Source organism: Cetorhinus maximus, chromosome 19, assembly GCF_964194155.1.
Source record: "Cetorhinus maximus chromosome 19, sCetMax3.hap1.1, whole genome shotgun sequence".
NCBI classification, from domain to species: domain Eukaryota; kingdom Metazoa; phylum Chordata; class Chondrichthyes; order Lamniformes; family Cetorhinidae; genus Cetorhinus; species Cetorhinus maximus.
The window spans coordinates 68,657,643-68,679,095 of NC_135897.1; the positions used below are offsets into that span (position 1 = coordinate 68,657,643).

General features: G+C 42.7%; 1 protein-coding gene across 6 annotated transcripts in view; it reads right to left on the minus strand.

Annotated features, from left to right (window-relative positions):
• The window catches only part of tnk2b (tyrosine kinase, non-receptor, 2b), a 249,597-nt gene that overhangs the window by 69,113 nt on the left and 159,031 nt on the right, over nt 1–21,453 (minus strand). For 5 of the 6 annotated variants that reach the window (XM_078564023.1, XM_078564024.1, XM_078564022.1 and 2 more), the window contains exons 2-6: nt 19,162–19,339; nt 15,218–15,288; nt 5,345–5,557; nt 2,078–2,230; nt 1,036–1,313 (exon numbers count right to left, since the gene is read on the minus strand). In XM_078564023.1, coding sequence (XP_078420149.1) covers nt 1,036–1,313; nt 2,078–2,230; nt 5,345–5,557; nt 15,218–15,288; nt 19,162–19,324 — 878 coding nt within the window. In that variant the 5' untranslated portion in view covers nt 19,325–19,339. Of the gene's footprint in view, nt 1–1,035; nt 1,314–2,077; nt 2,231–5,344; nt 5,558–15,217; nt 15,289–19,161; nt 19,340–21,453 lie in introns of those variants that run through there. The other variant, XM_078564026.1, reaches the window with a different exon arrangement.

Here is a 21,453-nt window from a genome sequence, read left to right on the forward strand (position 1 = left end):
CTTCAATAACTCCACCACTGGCAGGTATGCCTTCAGCTACCAATGCATTAAGCACTGAAATTCCCTCCCTAAGCCTCTCCACTTTCCTCCTTAAGAGTTCCTTATCCCAACCTCTTTAACCAACCTCTTTGGTTATCTGTCTTAATATCTCACGTGGCTTGATGTCAAATTTAGTTTCACAATGCTGTTGTGAAGTGTCTTGCGACATCTTATTATGTTAAAGGTGTTACATAAAAGGGAATGATAATTTATATTACTTTACTCCTCCCAGAAAACATATGATACAACTAAATGCTTCTTCTGGACCTCCAGTTCCTTGGCCCAGAGGCTGCTCTTGCTCATTCTGGTGCTGCGCCGCCCCTACACCTGTGCCACAGGAAGGTGGGTGAGACCCTGGAGGCAGCCCTGTGCTTGTCATATAGTCTGCACTCAGCCTGCTTGCCACACTGTCACTCCGAGCTCACTCTATCCGACAGGTAGAAGGCCACTCAGGCTCAGGCCTAAGAACTTGGCATTCTAACAAGCGACAGATATCCAGTGGCCCAAGGGGGCTGCACACCAGCCCCAGTGGCACAAGCCTGCCTTTTCAGGTCAGCACAAGAGTCCATGGAATCACCACAGCAAAAATATTTTAGGGCAGGCTAAAAATTTCTGGCTGATTCTGTCAAATCTGAAGTTACCAGGAATAACAAGGTCCATAAGTTAATTAAAAAGTGATGAACTAAAACAAATTCCACCTCCCCTGCCTGTGCCAAATCTCTCTGCTGTTGTTCCATGTAACAGGTATCTCTCATTGTAATACTCCCACAGAGCATTTAAATATAACACAATTGATGGGAATGGAAGCTGTTCCCATCAATTTTATCATACTGAGATTTATCTTCCTTCAACAAGATTCATCAAAAGAGCTGATGTTTAATACAAGTTCTTCCATGATTGTGGGGGAGCTACACTTTTCTGAGTGTGTCTGAGCTGTGCAGGTTCTATTTCTGCATGGGTGATAAGATTTCAGTGCAAGTAACTTCCCACACGTACCAGGCAAAGGGGACCTTGCGATGCTCCTGCATGACATAATGATCATCATTCTGTGGAAGAGCTCTCATGAGTCCAAAATCACCAATTTTCACTAACTCATTTGAGGCCAGCAGAATATTCCTGGCTGCCAGGTCCCGGTGAATGAAGCGCTTGGACTCAAGGTATGCCATGCCGTTTGCTATCTGTATTGCATACTGGCACAATGTTGAGATGAGAAAGTAACTTTGGTTTTTTCGCAAACGATCCAGTAAAGAACCAAGTGGAGCCAGTTCAGTAACCTGGAGAAAGCAAATTAATATTGTTAAAGGGATCTGAAAGTAGTAATATAAAGCAAGTAAGAGCAACTTGAGAGTAAGTGTATTCTTCATGAAATAATGCAATATAATACTTCAGACGTGTCCATCTTTTACTGAAATAGAATGCTCAGAAAGGAGATGGATAATGCAGTGTCAGTCCACTTAGACATCTAGCTTAAAATCGACTGAACAACAGTTACTACAGATTTCTCGCTCTGATAGGGAGCTGGGCTGCTTAGGAACGGGAGAGAAAACTGCCTGGTAGAAACTTGTAACCTTTGTAATACGCATTTTATTCTATTCCTAACAGCGATGGTAAATGTTCCCATCTCATACTGACTATTAGGTGAATGGGTTTGGCTAGGCATATTCAGTTCTCTATGGACATAGACTCAATACAAAACTGCTTCAAATAAAATGCAACAGTTTTGGCAGCTTCACTCAGGGAGACGATAAATGTTGGAAATGGAAACATTACACTGCTGAACTTGCAGTTAAGACACATTATCAGAGTACGTAAATGGGAACACAAATTGCAGCTGCTTTGTGCTGGTGTAGATCTAGGGCTGATGCTGAGAATTCATTCCTTGTGGAAAACTGCAAGCATTTTCCAACAGCAGAAGTAGCTGCCACCTTATCCAACAACAAGCTTAAACAACTTACCTAGAGGGAAGAGGATATGAAGCAAAAATGGGGACAAAATAATTCTGACAGCTTTTCTGTATTTTCTCTGAAATTCTGCTTACCATTTTCATTGGGTGGGTGAGCACGACACCATACAAGCGGATAAGGTTGAGATGGTCAAGAGAATGCATGGCATTGACTTCTCGTATAAAATCATCAAGAGCATCAGGTTGGTTTAATACATCGGTTTTCAAGCACTTCACAGCCACATTCATCTGGTAAAATGTATAAGAGTTAGCTTCAAGTACCAGTTAGCTTTCTGAACTGCAATCCAGACACTCCTAGACCCCCTATTACAGAGGTTTAAATAGGATATATGACACAGAAACAGACCATTGGCCCAACCAGAGCATGCAGGTGTTATGTTACACCGAGCCTCCTCCCATCTTTTCTCATCTACATCAATCAATTGTCTAATTTCCCCTTCAATGCATCTATACTATTCACTTCAACCACTTCATGGTAGCAAGTTTCACATTCTCACCACTCTTTGAAGGTTTCTTCTGAATTCCCTATTGAATTTCTTGGTGACTATCTTATATTGATGATCTCTAGTTATGCTCTTCACCAAACAGGAAACATGCTCTCTGTATCCACTCTATTAAAACCTTTCATAATTTTAAAGGCCTCTATTAGGTCTCCCCTTAGCCTTCTTTTTTCAAGAGAGAAGAGACCCAGCCTGTCAATCCTTTCTGGATACGTACACATTTCTGGTATCGTCCTTGTAAATCTTCTCTGCACCCTCTCCTGTACCTCTATATTCTTTTTATAATATGGCAACCAGAACTACACGCAGTACCCCAATGTGGGCTAACCAAGGTTCATTACAGGTTTAGCACAAATTCACTATTTTTCGATTTTATCCCTCTAGCAATTAAGCCTATTGCTTGGTTTACTTTTCTTATGGTCTTGCTAACCTGTGGCTATCCGCTTGATATATTTGTACTCCAAGATTCCTTTATTTCTCTACCCCACTTAGACTTGCACCTTCCAAGTAATAAGTGACTTCCGTATTCTTCCTATGAAAGTGCACTACCTCACATTTATCTGCATTGAACTTCATTCGCAAATTATTTTCCCATTTTACAACGTCCTCCAGCAATTTGTTACAGTTCTCCTCAGTAATGACTGTCACCCCGCCCCCCCCCAAACAATTTGGATTGAGAAATTGTGTTTTTGATTCCAAAGTCCAAATATTTAATGTAAATTGAGAACAGCAGTGGTCCCAGCACTGATCCTTGAGGAACATCACTTCCCACCTTCTGCTACTCTGAATAACTACCCTTTATTCACACCCTCTGCTTTCTATCTTGAAGTCAATCAGAAATTACTAGTGTTAACATGGATGATGCTCCTGCAGGAAATCTTTCAGGATAACAGAATACCAACAACTAAAGGCCAGGGGATTTGGTTCTATGTTACAACACACAGTGTTAACAACATTTCTAAAGCAGACTGATAAGAAAATTCACCCCCTTCAGTCCTGGGAATTCTGTCAGTATTTACATAGTTTTCGTGGCAGAATAACAGGCCATTAGGCCGAACTTTATGGGCAGGATTTTCAGGTCGTTGGGTGGGCATGCCTGGGAGCGGCTGGGAAACAGTCCGACGCCCGCGATTTCACGTTGGCTGGCCAATTAAGGGTTAGCCAGCGTGAAAGGCGCACTGAGAAGCTCAGCATTGCTGGGGTGGGGGCAGGAGGAGTGCAAGTGCAAACATGTGCAGGGGAGCATGCACTGAAAGCTCCCTGAAGGCAGAGAACTGCTTCAGGGAGCTGAAGAATTTTAAAATCAAGAATAAAAATATTGAAAATGTAAAAAAAATGTACCCACATAGGACTCACTTATAGACATATTAAAAATTCTGTCAAAACTTTTTTTTAATTAATGTTGGAAACCTCATCCGTAAGGTTGGACGGGCAGCAAAAAATAGCATTTAATTAATTGATTAATGGCCTTAATAGATCTCTTAATTGTCGGCAGGTGCACTGCCAACTCTCACGCGTGCGCGCCCATCGACTGAAACATCTCGTGAGTGTGCGATGACGTTGGGGCGCTCGCCCGACATCACTGCATGCTATTTTATGCCTGATCGGGTCCCGCGGGATGTAAAATTCTGCCCTATAATTCACATCAGCCTTCTCCCACTCTATCTAACTCCATCAAACATCTTTTCCTTTCTCACTTTTATGCTTATCGCCCTTTCCCTTAAATTCACCTATGCTTTATGCCTCAACTACTTCTTGTGGCAACGAGTTCCAAATTTTAATCGCTCACTAGTGAAGAAGTTTCTCCTAAATTCACTATTAGATTTATCAGTGACTATGTCCAGCAAATGGAAACATCTTCTCAACATCTACACTATCAAACCCTCTCATAAAGACCACTATCAGGCCACCTCACAGTCTTTGCTTACCCCTGCCTCTCATTCCTTCTTGACATATATTCCATCTCAATTCAAGTATTATTCTAATAAATTCAAAATTTGATGAATAAGTTTGGATGGGCAGATGGTAGAAAGTAAATGAGGTGGCGAAGCTTCAGTAAGGAGAAAGATGCAATCATTCAATATTCATGCTTCGAACAAGGCCATGATGCCAATGCAATTATTTACAATGAAGTTGTGAATGGAAAGGTTCTTGTTCATGAATGGACATTCTGTAAGGAAATGCCCAGATCCATTGGCAGATTCCAAGGAATCAGCAGTGGAAGCGGTGAGTGGGATGGGAAGGAGGTTGATGAGATTACTTCCCAGAGGGACTACTCAACAGGTCAGAGAGAGAGATTGAGAGAGGGGAGAATGGGGCTTATATAAAGGCAATGACAAGTGGCTCACAGGGCCCTTAGGCTTGGAGCGAAGCAGTGGACTTATCCAAGAAGGATTCAAGCCTCAGAGAACAGCAAGAGAGAAGAAAATCAGTGCAAAAATGAAAGACTGACATAGGGATTGTGGTGGTGGTGGTGGGGGTGGTGCAGGCGGGTAAATATCCTAAAGTGCAGAAATGAAAGGCGGCATGACTGAGTGACAGGATGAGGAGCTAAGAGAGAAAAGCTTGAGGGGTAAAGGGAAGAGGGAAAAGATGAGATAAAACTAATGTACTCAGGTCCTGCAGCAGAATATATATGCAAGTGGGCACAGAGGAAATTCGGACCACACCGGAATGGTAAAGAGTAGAATAAATATATCTTGATTATTTAATAAAGGGATATAAGGACGATTTGTCTCACCAGCGGTAAATAGACAACCACACATAGTATAATTAGCTTCAATCTGTGGGCTTTGTTTTTAATCTAGTTTTCAAGTGTCATCACCTGTGAACGTGGACTTACAAATTTTCCAGAAGGTGACTGCCATTCACCCCGCCTCACAACTCCAAAGGACCCATCACCTAGTTTTTCATGAAGTGTTAGATCTTTCTCAGTGATCAGACATGTCAGTGTCTGGTTCCCTTCAGGTGGCGGTGGTGGAGGAGTTGGTAGCTTGCGAAACGTTGCTCCCGGCTGAGGCTGGAATTCAGATTCAGGACGTTTTCCACTAAACACCTGGAAACATACAACAACTGTGAACTGCCCAGTGTCCCCTTGATTCAAATCTGCATCAATGTGCTCTCATTAAATTCAAACAAATGTAGCAAAAGTGTCTCTACTGTGCTAATATGACGTACCGTTTTCCACATCAAGCATTCATGAAATCAGATGGCCAGTTCAGTGCCAACAAGTGGCCTTGCGAAAACAATAATACATTTAACAAACAGTCAATTACATTACATTTCCCCTCTCATTGGTGGAGTGGGATGATGCAAATTGGATGTACTTCTAGGAATTGACAGGGAAACGCACAATTTCAAATGTAAGGGAGTTAGAATTGAGAACTGAAGGAGCTTATTCACACACAGAATTGGGATGCTGCAGAATTTACTTTATTAGTGGCCAAGGAAGAAACTCTGCCAACGCTCAAGAGTAGATTGGACAGATGGACAAAGGCAGAGGTTCTGAGAGAATATGGCAGGCAAATGTGACTCAAACTATTTTCTTGCATAAAGATTAAAGGTCAACACGGATTGGCTGGGCCGAATGGCCTGTTTCCATGCTGTAACTTCTATCAAGCATTAAAAAGTATATGACTGCGTAATAATACATTATGCAATAATCATATCTCCACTTTATTTAAACTGATCCCCACCCTGACTTGCACTCCTGGAAGCAGCTGGGCTCTTGCACACAATGCTCCAGACTAATTTCTTTCCTATCCTTTAGTGTTGCACAATAACACAAAGATGTCAATCATTTTCAGTAACTGGCAAAAACACTCCTTTTCATTTATAAAAAATTCTAGCACCCAAACAAACTTGGGTTGTCCGTTCGCAACCATCTAGGCTACTGACTCATCATTTCTTACAGTCCATTAAAATGTGGGTAACCTCAGTCAAAAGATATTGGGGATAGACATAAAACAGGTGGTAGCCATTATACACTCTGCCCAATTTTCCTAGCCATTATCATCAATGGAAAAACTTAGGCAGGCAGTGTAATGGGTGGCAAATCCGCTGCCACCTGATTTACACCCCTGTCAGGATGAACTTAACCCAATTCAGACTGCCTGTTTGTCTTGGCTTTAAAAGAAATATACCAATTTCCACATAGCAAAATGAAATGGGCTGCTTCTTATCAAGAACAGATTAAAAACTACCCTCTCCTTTCTTTTGGAAATTAAAAAAAATATATTTTAAATCTACTTTCTCTGAATGGCAGGAGATATTCTACTGGAAGAATCGGGGGAAGGTTGTGAAGTGGTAATGTTACTGAACTAGTAACCCAAATGCACATACCAATGCTCTAGGGACACAAGATCAAATCCCACCATGGTAGCTGGTGGGATTTGAATTCAATTAATTAATAAATCTGGAATTAAAAACTAGTCTCAGTAATGGTGACCATGAAACTATTGAATTGTCATAAAAACCCATCCAGTTCACAAATGACCTTCAGGGAAGAAAATCTGCCGTCCTTACCTGACTCCAGACCCACATTAAACGTGGCTGACTCTTAACTGCCTCCTGAAATGGCCTTACCACCCCACTCAGTTGCACCAAACCGCTACAGAAAGTTAAAAAGAAATAAAACTGGATAAACTACTCGGCATGAAGCTAGGCACCAAAAACAACACTGTCCCCACTCGACTTTGCAAAGTCCTCTATACTAATATCTGGGGGCTTGTGCCAAAATTGGGAGAGCTGTCCCATGGACTAGTCAAGCCACAGTCTGACATAGTCATACGCATCAAATCATATCTTACAGCCAATATCCCAAACATTTCCATCACTATTATTGGGCATTTCCTGTCCCACCAGCAGGACAGATCCAGCAGAGGTGACGGCACAGTGGTACACAGTCAGAAGGGAGTTCCCTGGGAGTCCTCAACATTAACTCCAGGCCCCATGGAGTCTCATGGCATCAGGTCAAACATGGTTAAGGAAGCCTCCTGCTGAATACCACCTACCACCCGCCCTCAACTGAGGAATCAGTACTCCTCCAAATTCAACACCATTTTGAAGTAGGATTAAGGGTAACAAGGCTGCAAAATGTACTCTGGGGGACTTCAATGCTCATCACCAAGAGTAGCTCGATAGCACCACCACTGACCGAGCTGGCCAATTCCTAAAGGATATAGCTGCTAGACTGGGCTTGTGGCTGGTGATGAGGGAACCAGCAAGAGGGAAAAACCTACCTCACCCTCACCAATCTACCTGTCACAGGTACATTTGTCCTTGACATTATTGATAAGAGTAATCACTGCATAGTCTGGTGGAGACAAAGTCCAAAGAGAATACTGTCCATTGTGTTGTGGCACTACTAACATGCTAAATGGGATAGATTCAGAACAGATCTAGTAGCTCAAAACTGGGCATCCATGAGGCACTGTGGACCAGCAGCAGCTGCAGAATTGTATTCAACAACAATCTGCAATCTCATGGCCCGGCATATCCCCCACTCTTCCATTATCATCAAGCCACGGGATCAACACTGGTTCAATAAGAAGTGCAGGACAGCATGTCAGGAGCAATGCCAGGCTTATCATAAAATGAGGTACTAACCTGGTGATGCTACGTGCATGTCAAACAGCAGAATCAGCATGCAACAGAGCTAAGTGATCTCACAACTAACAGAGCAGATTAAAGCTCTGCAGTCCTGCCACATGCAGTTGTGAATGGTGGTGGGCAAATAAGCAACTAACCGGAAGAGGAGGCTCAACAAATATCCCCATTCTCAATGATGGGGGAGAGAAACACATCAGTGCAAAAGACAAAGCTGAAGCACTTGCAACAATCTTCATCCAGAAGTGCCGAGTGGATGATCCATCACAGATGCATGTCCTCAGCCAATTCCACATGATGTCAAGAAACGGCTGAAGGTACTGGATACAGCAAACTCTATGGGCCCTGACAACATCCCGGTAGTATTATTGAAGGCTTGTGTTCCAGACCTAGCCACGCCGTATCCAAGCTGTTCCAGTACAGCTACAATTCTGACATCTATCCAACAATGTGGAAAATTGCCCAGGTATGTTCTGTCCACAAAAGGGAGGACAAATCCAATCAGGCCAATTACCACACCATCAGTCTATCTCGATCATTAGTAAAGTGTTGAAAGGTGTCTACAGTGCTGTCAAGTGGCACTTAAACAGCAATAGCCTGTTCACTAACTCTCAGTTGGGGTTCCGCCAAGGCCACTTGGCTCTGGACCTCATTACAGCCTTAGTCCAAAGACAAAAGAGCTGAATTTCAGGATTGAGGCGAGTGTGACTGCCCTTGACATCAAAACAGTACTTAACCGAGTGTGACATCTCGGAGTCCTAGCAAAACTGAAGTCAATGGGAATCAGGGGGAAAACTCTCCACTGGTTGGAGTTGCACCCAGCGCAAAAGAAGATGGCTGTGGTTGTTGGAGGCCAATTATCTCAGCCCCAGGGCATCACTGCAGGAGCCCCTTAGGGTAGCGTCCTAGGCATAACCATCTTCAACTGCTTCAGCAATGACCTACCCTGCATCAGAAGGTCATATATGTGGATCTGGTGCGTATTCAGCACCATTCATGATTTCCTGGATACTGAAATAGCCTGTGCCTACATGTAGCAAGATCTGGGCAACATTCAGGCTTGGGCTGACAGATAGCATGTTGCATTCATGCCACACGAATATTCCATGCCTTACCATTGCTGAAACCCCAACATCAATATCCTAGTGATTACCATTGATCAGAAACTTAACTGGGCCAGCCATATTAAAACCCTGGTTGCAAAGGCTACAAAGTCAAAAGCTAGATATTCTACGGCGAATTACTCACTTCGTGACTCCCCAAAGCATATCCACTTACCAACATGAGTGCAGCTCCAACAACACTCAAGAAGCTCAACACCAGCCACTTGATTGGCACCCCATCAACCACCTTAAACATTAACTCCCTCCACCACTGACGCACAGTAGCAGCAGTGTACACTATCTATAAGATGCATCGCAGCAACTCACTAAGGCTTCTTCAATGGCACCTTCTGAACCCACGACCTCCAATACCTAAGAAGGACAAAGGCAACAGACACCTGGGAATACCACCACCTGCAAGTTCCCCTCAAGCCACAGACTACCCTGATTAGAAAGTATATCGCCGTTCCTTCACTCTTGCTGGGTCAAAATCCTGGAACTCCCTTCATAACAACACTAGAGTGTACCTACACTATAGGGCTGCAGCTGTACAAAGCAGTAGCTCACCGTCACCTTCTCAAGGGCAATCAGGGATTAGCAATGCAGGCCATGTTAGTGAGGTCCCCATCCCATGAAAGAATAAAAAAGGGGATAAGAATTAATTTTTTAAAAGATGCTTAGTATCAAAACTCACCCTGATTGACCATAGAATTGTTCTATTTAGAAGTTCAGCTGCCGTTCAGCCATGTTTTATCCTCACTCTCTTAAATTGTATGCTATGATTATTTAATTTCTAAGCTGCTCAGCAATTCATTGCAACCAAGAGATATGGGGAAGAATTCAAAGCTTCAAATGAAACTGGCTGTCCACTCAAAACAGGAAGTAGGTGAAAGGGTTACACTTCCACTGTGCTAAGACTAAGTTGTCTGTTTGTTAACTGTAACTATAGAAAGAAGGATCGGAAGACTTAGTCCTGTTCCAGTAAAAGTTAAAAATAATGCTGTGAGCAGGAGGAACTTTATTTAAATCTGTTCTTTGCCAAAGAATTTCCTGTGGTTTATGTTCACCCTGAATGATAAAAGCGGGTGTAGATTTTGTCACTGAAAAGCTGTGATCTGTTGATTGATTGGTACCAGGGCCTTGAGCTGCTGATTACACTATCAGTCACTGCTGCCAAAAACGGCAATATACACATGTAATTTTAGAAGCTACTTAATCCTGGATTTCCTGTTTGTTTGTTCTTCTGGCACAGGGAAAGGGGGCGAGAGAGAAAGAGAGAGAGAGAGAGAGACGGGAAGAGAGGGGGACGGGAAGAGAGAGAGAGCGAGAGAAAGGGAGTTGGGGGAGAGAGAGAGTTAGAGAAAGATGGGTTTGAGGGGTGGGGGGGGTTTGTTTTAACTAAGAGTCCACAGAAATTTTGGGCCAAGAAAAAAAGTCATAGATTTCATAACAGCCCAGGTTGTAACAGCAAATAAGAATTTGGTACAAAGCATAAACAACTCTTACAAGAAAATGGACTCCATTTCCTTTCGATCCAAACCAGCTCACATTCTCTCCTGAAACAAATCAAGTCCAGTGATCCACTGAATTATGTTCAAATGAGGCAAAACATCTCAGAAACTGAGTGAAGCTCACAAGTGACCCATTACTGCAATTCTAAGTGGACAGATTTCACAGCCTGATTCGAGCCAGAATGGAGGCGTTGCCGATTTTCCCCAAGGTAGGCCTCGGAATTTGCTCCGCACTTCTAAACAAGCCAATTAAAGTCTGACTCTGCAACTGTTTGGAATCTTCTTGGGGTGGGGGAACTGCATTGAGCAGCTGTCAGAATCAGACCAGCTGCAGGCAAGTCAGGGGAGCGACATGGAGATAGGAAAAATTTTAAAACGTTTTCATAGATTAAAGGGCTTACCCTTTGAAATTCAAGTTGGACCAGCCCATCACAGTTTGGGAGAGGAGCCAGTATTAAGAATTTTCCAGGTCAGGGGTTCATCACCCTCCTACATCAGAGCTGTGGGCAAGGCTACTTGGACTCCACCTGAGCACCAGGAAAGGTGCAGCTGGAAATAGGTGCTGTACCTTCAGAAATCGAGGCTACTGAAGGCGTGAAGTAGCAGCCTGCACATGAATGCCAGGCATCAGGAGGCCAGAAGAAGGTGAAGGGGTAGGAAGGAGGTGGAGGCACTATCTTGACCACAGGTTCTTATTCAGAATCGAAACTACCTGGACATGGCTGAAAACCAGTGCCAAAGGAGACTGCAACTCTCTAGGCAGATGATCACAGACATTTCTACCCTCACCAGCCCCAGACCTCTGCGGCATCTCACAGATGGCTGCGCACCAGTGCATCACCCAGGTGACAGATACCTCCTCGTTGGGGCTGGACAACACATCAGATTCACAAGTGATGGGGCATTGTTGGCTCAGAGGACACCGAGTCCAGTATTTGGGCTGCTCAGGTGGTGCAATACCCTCCTGCGCTCTCCATAACCTGGCCCTCCAGAGGTGTGCAGACAGTGAGACTCTGCAAAGTGACAACTCATCAAGAGAGGGGGATCATGAGGTAAGAGACGGAGAATTGGAGGTAGGGGGGAGATGATGCCGAACAGATAATTGCCCCTACTGTATGACGAGGTGGCCTCCTCCTGCCTCCCTCCGGGAAGAGGACCTCCCTCCTCTCCCTCATGGGTGCCAGACCTCCTGCTTCCCTGTGACATCTTGATTCTCCATCATACAGTGGCAGACTTGGCACAAACTCTCTCCTTCAGGTCAACCAGCAGCCTCAGTGATGATTGCCTTGGGTGTCTGAAACCCAGGTTCATTCTTGCCCTCACTCGCTTTAATTGGAAAGGAAACCCATCTCCATTTCAATTAAGGGCTGTCCCCTGCAAAAATCCAAACTTCACTTGGTTTCCCACCAGAGGCAGGTTTTAGACACTAAAACATACCTGGCTCCCATTTCCCACCTCCATGGTGAAAATCTGGCCCAAGATGTCTGCATTCACAGGCACAGTGTAATGATTAAAAGTAAGAATCTTTCCGCATCCCAATCCCACTCCAAAGTCCAGCAGTAAAGCAGAAACCTCTCAATAGAAAAGCATCCTAACAGCCAAATCTTCTCTGCATCCTATTTTTGTTAAGCTAACGCTAGTAAATCTAAGACTACTGATCTCAATTGGGTAACTCACGTTTTGTAGCTGCCCAGCATGCAGTCAGGCCATGAAGCCACACTCCTCTAGAGAGTTCAGCACTATGACATCTCACAAGTGGGTACAAATCACCTACAGGCAGTGATCCTCATTGGTTGGGAACTGCTGTTCTTTTTGGACTGGTGGGAAGCTTTAAGAATAATAGGCAATCTTTTTTGACCGACTGAAAATCACATTACTGATCAGTTGACAAATCAATGCTCTGCACCACTGCCCAACTCCATAAAGGAGTTTAAATAATGGCTTGTGACATGAATAAGGTTCTGATCACCCATATCTTTTTGTTAAGATTGCAAATCATATAAAGTGCAATTCTCAGTGACAATAAGGAGTTTTCTGAATCACTGCCAATGTAGATCAGCTGCCAAGAGAATGATACGTTAATCTGAGAAAGTGATTGAAAAAACTGCGTTTGCAAAGAAGTGGTTTTAGACACGGAAGTGAGAACTCGATATACAGATATGGGAGTCCTGCCACATATGCTCTGGTACTTCCAATTCAAATCAACTTTGCATTGTTAGTTATTACAAGGCCTTCTGAAAGCACTGCTGCCATGGCAATGAAACCTTCCCTTCTTAAAAGGAACTCTCAGACAGAGCTATGAAAATCACTGATGCTTAATTCAACTAAAGCTCGACTGTCACAGCACCAGGTTAGTCAACTGAGATAACCTAATCAACACCTTGTTTATATTCCCAAGGAAATAGTGGGGTAATTCCAGCACTCAAACATGAACTTGGAAACTATATGAGCTAATCCTGTATCATTTTGACTGCTTGATCATCTCCTATTGCATCCCCCAAGATGTGTTTCAAACTGTGATCATCTCACTAGCAAACATCCATCCTAAATTACTTGTATATATTATAGCAACTTTATAGTAATAAAATGCCCCCAAGATATTTTAGAGGAATATCATAAAGCAAAATCTGACACCAAGCCACATAAGGTAATATTAGGGTAAATGGCCAAAAAAAGGTAGGTTTAAGAAGCTTCTTGAGGAAAGAGAGGTAGAGTCAGAAATATTTAGGGAGAGGATTCCAGAGCATAGCACTTAGGCAGCTGAAGGCATGGCCACCTATAGCGGAGTGATCAAAATCAAGGATGCTCAAGAGATCAGAAGTAGATAAACACAGATATCTTGGAGGATTGAGAGAATAGAGGTTACAGTGATAGGGAGGGGTGAAGCCACAAAGGGATCTAAAAGCAAGGATGAGAATTTTAAAATCAAGACATTACTTGACCAGGAGCCAATATAAGTCAGTGAGCACTGGAGTAATAGATGAACAGGGCTTAGTGCGACTAAGGACAAAGGCCGCAGAGTTTGGGATGACCTCAAGCTTACCAAGGGTAGAATATGGAGGACAGCCAGGAGTGTTTGGGAACACTCTAGTCTAGAGGTAACTAAGACATGGATGATGTTTTGAGCAGCAGATGAGCTGAAGCAGTGGTGGAGTCATGTGACATTACAAAAGCGGAAAAAGATGGCAGCTCACCACCACCTTCTCCAAGGGCAATTAGGGATGGACAATAAATGTTGGGCTAGCCAACGACGCCCACATCCCATGAATTAATATTAAAAAAATAGTGATGACACGGATATCTCGTCAGAAGCTTACCTCAAAGTCAAACATGACACCAAGGTGGCGACAGACTTGTTCAACCTCAAAGTTGCCAGGGTCAGAGATGGAGTTGGTGATTAAGGGGCAGTGTTTCTAGGGCAGACCAAAGGCACTGTTTTCAACTTCCCAATATTTCACTGGAGGAAATTTCTGCTTATCCAGTATTGGGTATCAGATAAACAATATGATAATTTAGCAATAATGGGGAAGTCGAGAGAAGTGGAGGAGATGTAGAGCTGGTTTTTGGATAGTGTCACCCAGGGATATCATGTAGATGAGAGAAAGGAGGCGGCCAAGGACAGATCCTTGGGAGATACCAGGGGTAATGGTGCGGGAGAAGGGAGAGAAGTAATTGCACCGGATTCTCTGATTAGAACTGAATAGATGAGAATGAAGCCAAGCAAATAATGTACCACCTGATTGACAATGGAGAGGTGTTGGGAGGAGGAGGAGGGTGTGCTCAACCATGTCAAAGGCTCTTCGCAGGTTGAGAAGGAAGAGGAGGGATAGTTTACCTTTGTCAAATTCCTAATGGGATAAGTTTCCATGGGGACTGACTGCCCCTGTACCATAACTACAGCTTTTATTCACAAGTGAGTCTTGACTGCAAGTGCCAGGAGATAACTTTACTCTCTTCTCAAAAATGAAACAAATTCCAGATGGATAGCAACCTTTAGCGTTCCCTCTCATCCATTCCATTTTCTGCTCTCATAGCCAGATTTCCTGCACTGCATGGGGGCTTAGGGCAGGGAATGAAAACACCCATCAATATTTTCATCATAATTCTGATTTCCTCAACCAGTCACTAGGCAACATCAAAGGTAGGAGGCATGAAACAAGCAATGGCAAGAGGGGCAGGCACCTTTGGGTACTCAGGAGTTGAGTGAAGGTCACTCACCTTTTAATGATTAGGGAGTTCCTGAATTTTCAGTTGTTTCACATCTAAGGTCTGAAGTAACTTTGAGTGCAGGTGCAATAAAAAATGAGTTCTTTAATAATCCAAAACTATGTCAGGCTCAGCAAAATTAGCACCCAACTCTGACCTTTTCCCATGTAAAACAGAGCAAAAGACAGCTTGCAGAGATAATTGTGTGCCTTTTCAGAAACAAGGAACAATTCAAAATTCCTTTCAATGCAGATACAATAATCACAAATGCAACAGTTACAGGAATACCTTGCTCATCCAGGATTTCCGCTTACACATAGCTCTCCTTCGCTTTACAGCTTCCCATAACCTCCTCTGGCCTGTGAACATACAAAGGATTGTCTTATATTCTAAGGAACAGCTCTACATATAGTGCAGAATGCTAATTGGTGACAGAAACACAGATTAAAGATACCAACGTTGCAAATCCATCTGGTTAGATGCAATAATGATAGAGAACTTATCTTTATCTACCACGTAATTTAGGTTGGTAATCAGCTGGCAATTACAAATGAAGTGCTCCTTCTAAACATTTCCCCACACACCTTCCCCTGCTACTGCATAAACAAATACTTAGCGTTCCTTCAATTGTAAAATATAAGTCCTAAAAATTAACACATACCCTAACAGATAGGACAGTATGGAATGAGGAAGAGCAAATTTGCACCAGGGTACAAAACACATCCTGGCACCCTGACTTAAATATATAAATGAAGCTCTCACTTGTGTTAACATTCTTGTAGAGACCGATAACTTTCTAAAAAGATATTTGAATTCCCAGTGACCGACTTAGATCAATTGCACAACAAGATTTCAAGTTTAAAGACTTTTACTGTAAGAAAATATAAAATCAACTTTAACTAAAGGCTGCTTATACGGTAAATCACAGAAACAATAACCCTTATTAATATCTTAACCTGACCGATAACCCCACATTGCATACATATACTTTACAGCGTGCTCTCCACGGGATTATAGGCTTTGTAGGAAACAGTCCACAGCTAATACCAGCTTCCAATGGTTCACATCTTCCCATTTCGCTGAGTTATAACGTCGAGTGACCATCGAAAGGTTCTTCTCTCAGTTTTCAGAGAATTTCCAAACCCTCTACCAGCAGTAAGGTTCACTCTGGTGTTTTCTCCACCTGCCCTCGCAAATATTCCAGTCTTAGAATGCCATTTCAACTAGAGCCCATCCTCCCGCCAGCATTCCACCTGGTAGCTTGCAGAGGACACTCAGCCTTTTCCAATCTGATGGCCACACCAGCTGCAGCCCTTTGTCTGTGAGACTCTCTCTCTCTCTCTTTCGGACCAAAATAAACTTGGAGACCAGAAGTCTGTCAATAGTCAACCCAGCTGATCTTGTCTTTTTTTTCAGGTGTGAGCATTTTGCACCTTGCTCCCAGTAAGTCTCAACCTGGGCCCTCCAGACTCATGGTAACCAGTTTGTTGTTGGGCAGAATTCATAGCAGATCACATGACTCCTTTCATTTCTCCATTTTACATTAAATAAAAAAGACAGCCAAAACAAAATCACACATAAAACCTCGGATTTGTTACACTTGTTTTAAGTGGGAGGATGGCCGTCTAGTTCAAGGCCCTCATCTCTAAAATGTGGCAGGAACTGGTAAGTTTGTTGATTTTCTTCTCACTACCAACCCATACCAGTACCTCCATCTTAGATCTTTGCCTACATTATAAAAGTGAGCACTTCAAAAGTAATTTATTACCTGTGATGCACTTTAAGATGTCCTGATGATGTGAAAGGCACCATAAGTAGAACTAGAAGCTCTTAATTTCTAATTAGAAGAGCATCAGGTTATCCAAAATTAATTGGATAGCATGCCAAACACTCCCTTACTTCAGGCTGTAGGTTAATAATTCATAAAAGGCCATACCAGATGGACAGACATTTTGCATGAAGGCCTGTTGAGCGAATTTTCTTTGTTTAAATTACACATTGTGGCAATAACAATCTTCACATGGAAAAACAAATCCCATCCAGGGCTTAAAACATGTCAGGCAATTGCAATTAACAACCCTGCATGGCCTGAGCAAAAAAATATTAGTTCACCTGACCTGCGCACCATCCAATGGAACCTGAACTCCCACATTTTGTATTGCAGGTCATGTTAATATTCTGACGCTCCACTGACACAAGAATGTCCCTTGAAGGGAGCTTTTGGGTGAGGAAACCACCATTCCTGCAAGCCTCAGGCGACCATAATATTGCTAACAATCAACTCCTGCAGGCTGCTATCCAAAAGCAGTCAGAGGGCCTCCAACCCCATTGCATATTCTACTACTCCGTGAAAAAAAGGAGTCTATTGATCTTTTTGCTCCTTCAGGTATTTCCTGGCAGCCCCTTGTTAAGAAACCTATACTTACCTTTTTGTTTTAGTTCGGAGGTCAGGAACTCCAGATCCCAATGGACCTCGGGCCTTCCGCACATGTGCCAGCTGGGAAATAGCTGCACATGCGTAGTTCGGTTTTCTCTTTACATTCTTCTGGCCAGGGACCGGCCCTATGTGCCCGTGAAGAAGGGAGAAGAAAAAACGGCGCAAAGAAGCAGGTCAGATGACCTGATATGGAGCGCCATCGTAGTGAGTGTGTCCCAGGGAGCAGGACACGGGAGGGTGACAGGGAAAAGGTCCCAACCCAGGAAGGGGTACAGGGAGAGGTCCCAAAAGGTAGTGTCAGATAATTAATAAAGCCAGGGGACAGAAATAAGTCCCTTAGGTGAAGTTAAAGAAAGAAGCAGAGTAATAGGCTTAGAATTCAAGAGCTGCAGGGAGCAGACTTTAAGCAAATTGGGCATGAGGGGAGCCCTGAAGATCTGAGAAGGCAGCCAAAGGTTGGTGACTCTGTGCTGGGGGCAAAGGTGCCCCTTTGGAGCAATGGTGTTCTGCTTGGCATGGCCGAAGATCTGAAATTGTGCTTGGAAGGTGAAGCTTGAGCACACTTGGAGATTCAGTAGAAAGGAATCTCAGAAAGCGAGACTGAAATCCTGTGACGTGAATCATTGTTGAAGCCAAGTAGGAACGACTTTTGGAGAGAATTCTAGGGCGAGATCTTCAAATGTGGGGGTTGGAAACCCTCGTGAAAAAGACAAAATTTTAGTGAGATTGGTTGGCTCAGAATGTGACGAACATCTGGGGTGGTGGGGGGTTGTTGAGAAAGCTATGGAATCTGTTTTGGTCGCATGTGTCATCTATTATGTAGTGTGGTGTGTCTGACCATCGTTTGCCTGTTAATTCACATGTACCTCATACTCTAATATTCAGGGTAAGCATGAGAAAAATATTGTAAATTGTTTTATCTAACTGAACTTGCATCGTAAAGTTTATTTTTGTTTGTTCAAAACCCGTGGAATCTTGTAGCTTTATTCACTTAGTAAGCATCTTGAATCTCAAAATTTATCTACTTTAAACAAAATGTTATAAAATAGAATAGAAAAGAATAGAAAATCGAATGTGGATGTAAAGAGAAACAGAGAGGCTTATGAAGGGAATTCCAGAGCTTAGGGCACAGGCAGCTGAAGGCCACCAATGGTGGAGCATGGGGATGCATGAGAGGCCAGAATTAGAAGAGTGCAGAGATCTTGGCGTGTTGTAGGGCTGGAGGATATTAGAAAGATGGGGGCAGGTAAGGACATGTAATGATTTGAAAACAAGGGTGAGAATTTTACACTAAGGCAAACTGGGACTAAACATAAGTTAATGAGCACAGTGTTCACAGGTGAAGACTTGGAGTTAGAGTATGAGAAGCAGGGTTTTGGATGAGTTCAACTTAGTGGAGGGTGGAAGGTGGGAGGTCAGCCAGGAGAACATTGGAGGTAACAAATGCATGGATAAGGGTTTCAGCTGCAGCATATGAGCTGCAGCATGAGCAGACACAAGTGATATTACTGAGGTAGAAGTAGGCAGTCTTGGTAATGGAGTGGATATGCGGTCAAAAGCTCATCTCAAGGCCAAACAGGTATCTTATGTCACCTTATTTTACCTTTTGTTGTTTGTATACACAATAGTATACTGATAATGACTACCCTGTTGTATCTAGAAACATATAACTATTCCCCGATATATCTATAATACAGCAGTTACTACCTCTTTTTAAAACTTTGAACACTTGCTTTTGCATTACAAATCCGACATAGAAAGAAATATAAAAAGCACTGCAAAGAATAGCACTTACCAGGGCGGCCCATTCCAATTTTCTCAAGGTCCTCATTTTTCACATAGTCAAAGTGGGAGAGCCGAGTAACATTGAGGTCATCACGGATGCGGAGGAAATACTGCTGCAATTGCACCTCGGTGAGAAGTTCAAGAAGCCACTCTGTTCCCTCATCTGACTGCATGCTCCCACTGAGCTTCTAGAAGAGAAAGCACACAACTGCATTAAAACCTGACTGAATGCATAGTGGGAAACACTGGAAAAAACAGAAAATGCACCAGTAAAAAATGCCAGAGGATTACAAGAAATGTTCACGAAACCAAAATATTGGATTTACCAAACATGCATTGGACGTAGGAGTGCGGTTTTAATGCTGCAAGGAGATGTATTCACATGAAGGATACTATGCCTCCTCTATTACTCCATTTGAACTAAATTTACAATTCTTGTACTTTTTAAGGCGCTGGACACTAGTGAGGGGACTAGAACCATTTTACACTTCTGGTACCCTTTGCCTGTTAGATAGATGTAGAATAAATCTCCCCCTATAACTCTGGGAGCAATTAGGACTAATGTGACGTTTCCATTTCCAATTCATTGTCTCAGGGAAATTACTAATAGTTTCAAGTAATGGAAAGGTTTGTGTAGTCAGTTTGCTCAGTAGAATCGACTTAAGACTGTCCCGAATCACTTCACAGTGGACTCAAAGATTGCAGAGAAAGATGACTTTCATATGACCCATTCAGCTAAGCTGAGTTTGATCCCAAGTTCTGGATGGGAAAGATCAGTGTTTCTACACATTGTGCCATTAAGTGCCTCAAATTTTACTGTTTATTATACCCTGCTATATTTAATATAATTTACTCCCTCCTTTGCTGCTTGTATACAAGCTATGACTCCAAAACAGATAGATGTCTTACTCATTTAAGATTGGAATTCAATGCAGTGTGGGATTGAAATTGTCTTTTTGCATTCCATGGTGCTGATCCATGCACTGACCCACCACATCTTTTTTTTTACAAATTTGTCCTCTGATTTTCATCCTTCAAGTTAATGCATCTGATTACATGGCTCTACAGGGCCAGAGGTCTTCCAGCACTTTGATCAAGTGTCCATTTTTGTGTGGACTTATAAGTAAGCACTGAATGATGGAGTTCATCACAGCTATACCCAATCTTGCCAAAACCCAACATCTGGACTCCCAACAGGAGTCACTGCACAGCAAGACAGCACAGGAAACTTAGCTGATTTGTTTCCTACCCCTCCTGTTCACTCAGTCCTCCACAAGTGACCAGGATTTATTTTTGAACAATTATAATCAGCATTCCCTCCCCAGCTCAGCAGCAAAAGAAAATCAAAGCCAGAATATTTCCTCAATGCAATTTGTCCTTGCCCCTAACCTATCAAAGCTTTTTTTTGGTTCATTTTAATTGAATAAGGCCCAGCACAGGTAAAATTTTTAATTTTGCATTCATCCACACGTACTACCAATATCATGCTCAAAATCATCTTGCAGTATGGTGACGACAGTTTTGCAAAATTGAATGCAAATTAATATAATTAGGTCCAAAACCTTTGCATATCTAACTACCATCACCATTTGCCTTCTGGGGCATGCAAGGACATGTAATTCATTCTAATTTGACAGTATGAATTTGCCCAAGAATTCAATGCATTAAAGGAGTCTTGAACCCTGCTGTACAGAATCTAAAGTTAATTTGTTTAGTGCAAGCTGAGCACAAAAGGAGGTTAAGAATTTTCATTGAACATGTCCCAAATCACAACTTGCTTCCAAACTCCCACTGTTCAGAGAGTACAGAACCCAGGACCTTGGATCCACACTTCTTTTGGCTGTTACAGTTAGAAATGTTTCATTGTGGAAAACAAGCCAAAGTTATGACTAACACATTTTTTCCATTTGTTGGTGTTGGCACAAGTGGTACAAGCTACATATTTTCTGCCATGTTGCAGAGTGTTTCTTTTCCTTTCAATATATTTTGAAAGAGTTGTTTTCTTTTCTCCCTGTAAAGGCCATTCATTACCACACATTCTGCTGCCGCCAGAAGGGACTCACTGTCTGGGCCACAGACAGAGCCACAAGAAGTGATACTCTGATTCACGTGTGATAATCAGAGAAATTGCTTTCTTAAAGGCACAACCACGAGAGAGAAAAAAATATATTCACCTTTGCCAGCTGGTTAATAAACTAAAACATTTGACGATTAATCCATTGGTATTGTAGACTACAGTGGACTGAATGGTTGGGAAAGTAAAGTACAGAAAGCCAGAGAGAGGAAAAATACAACAGCTAAG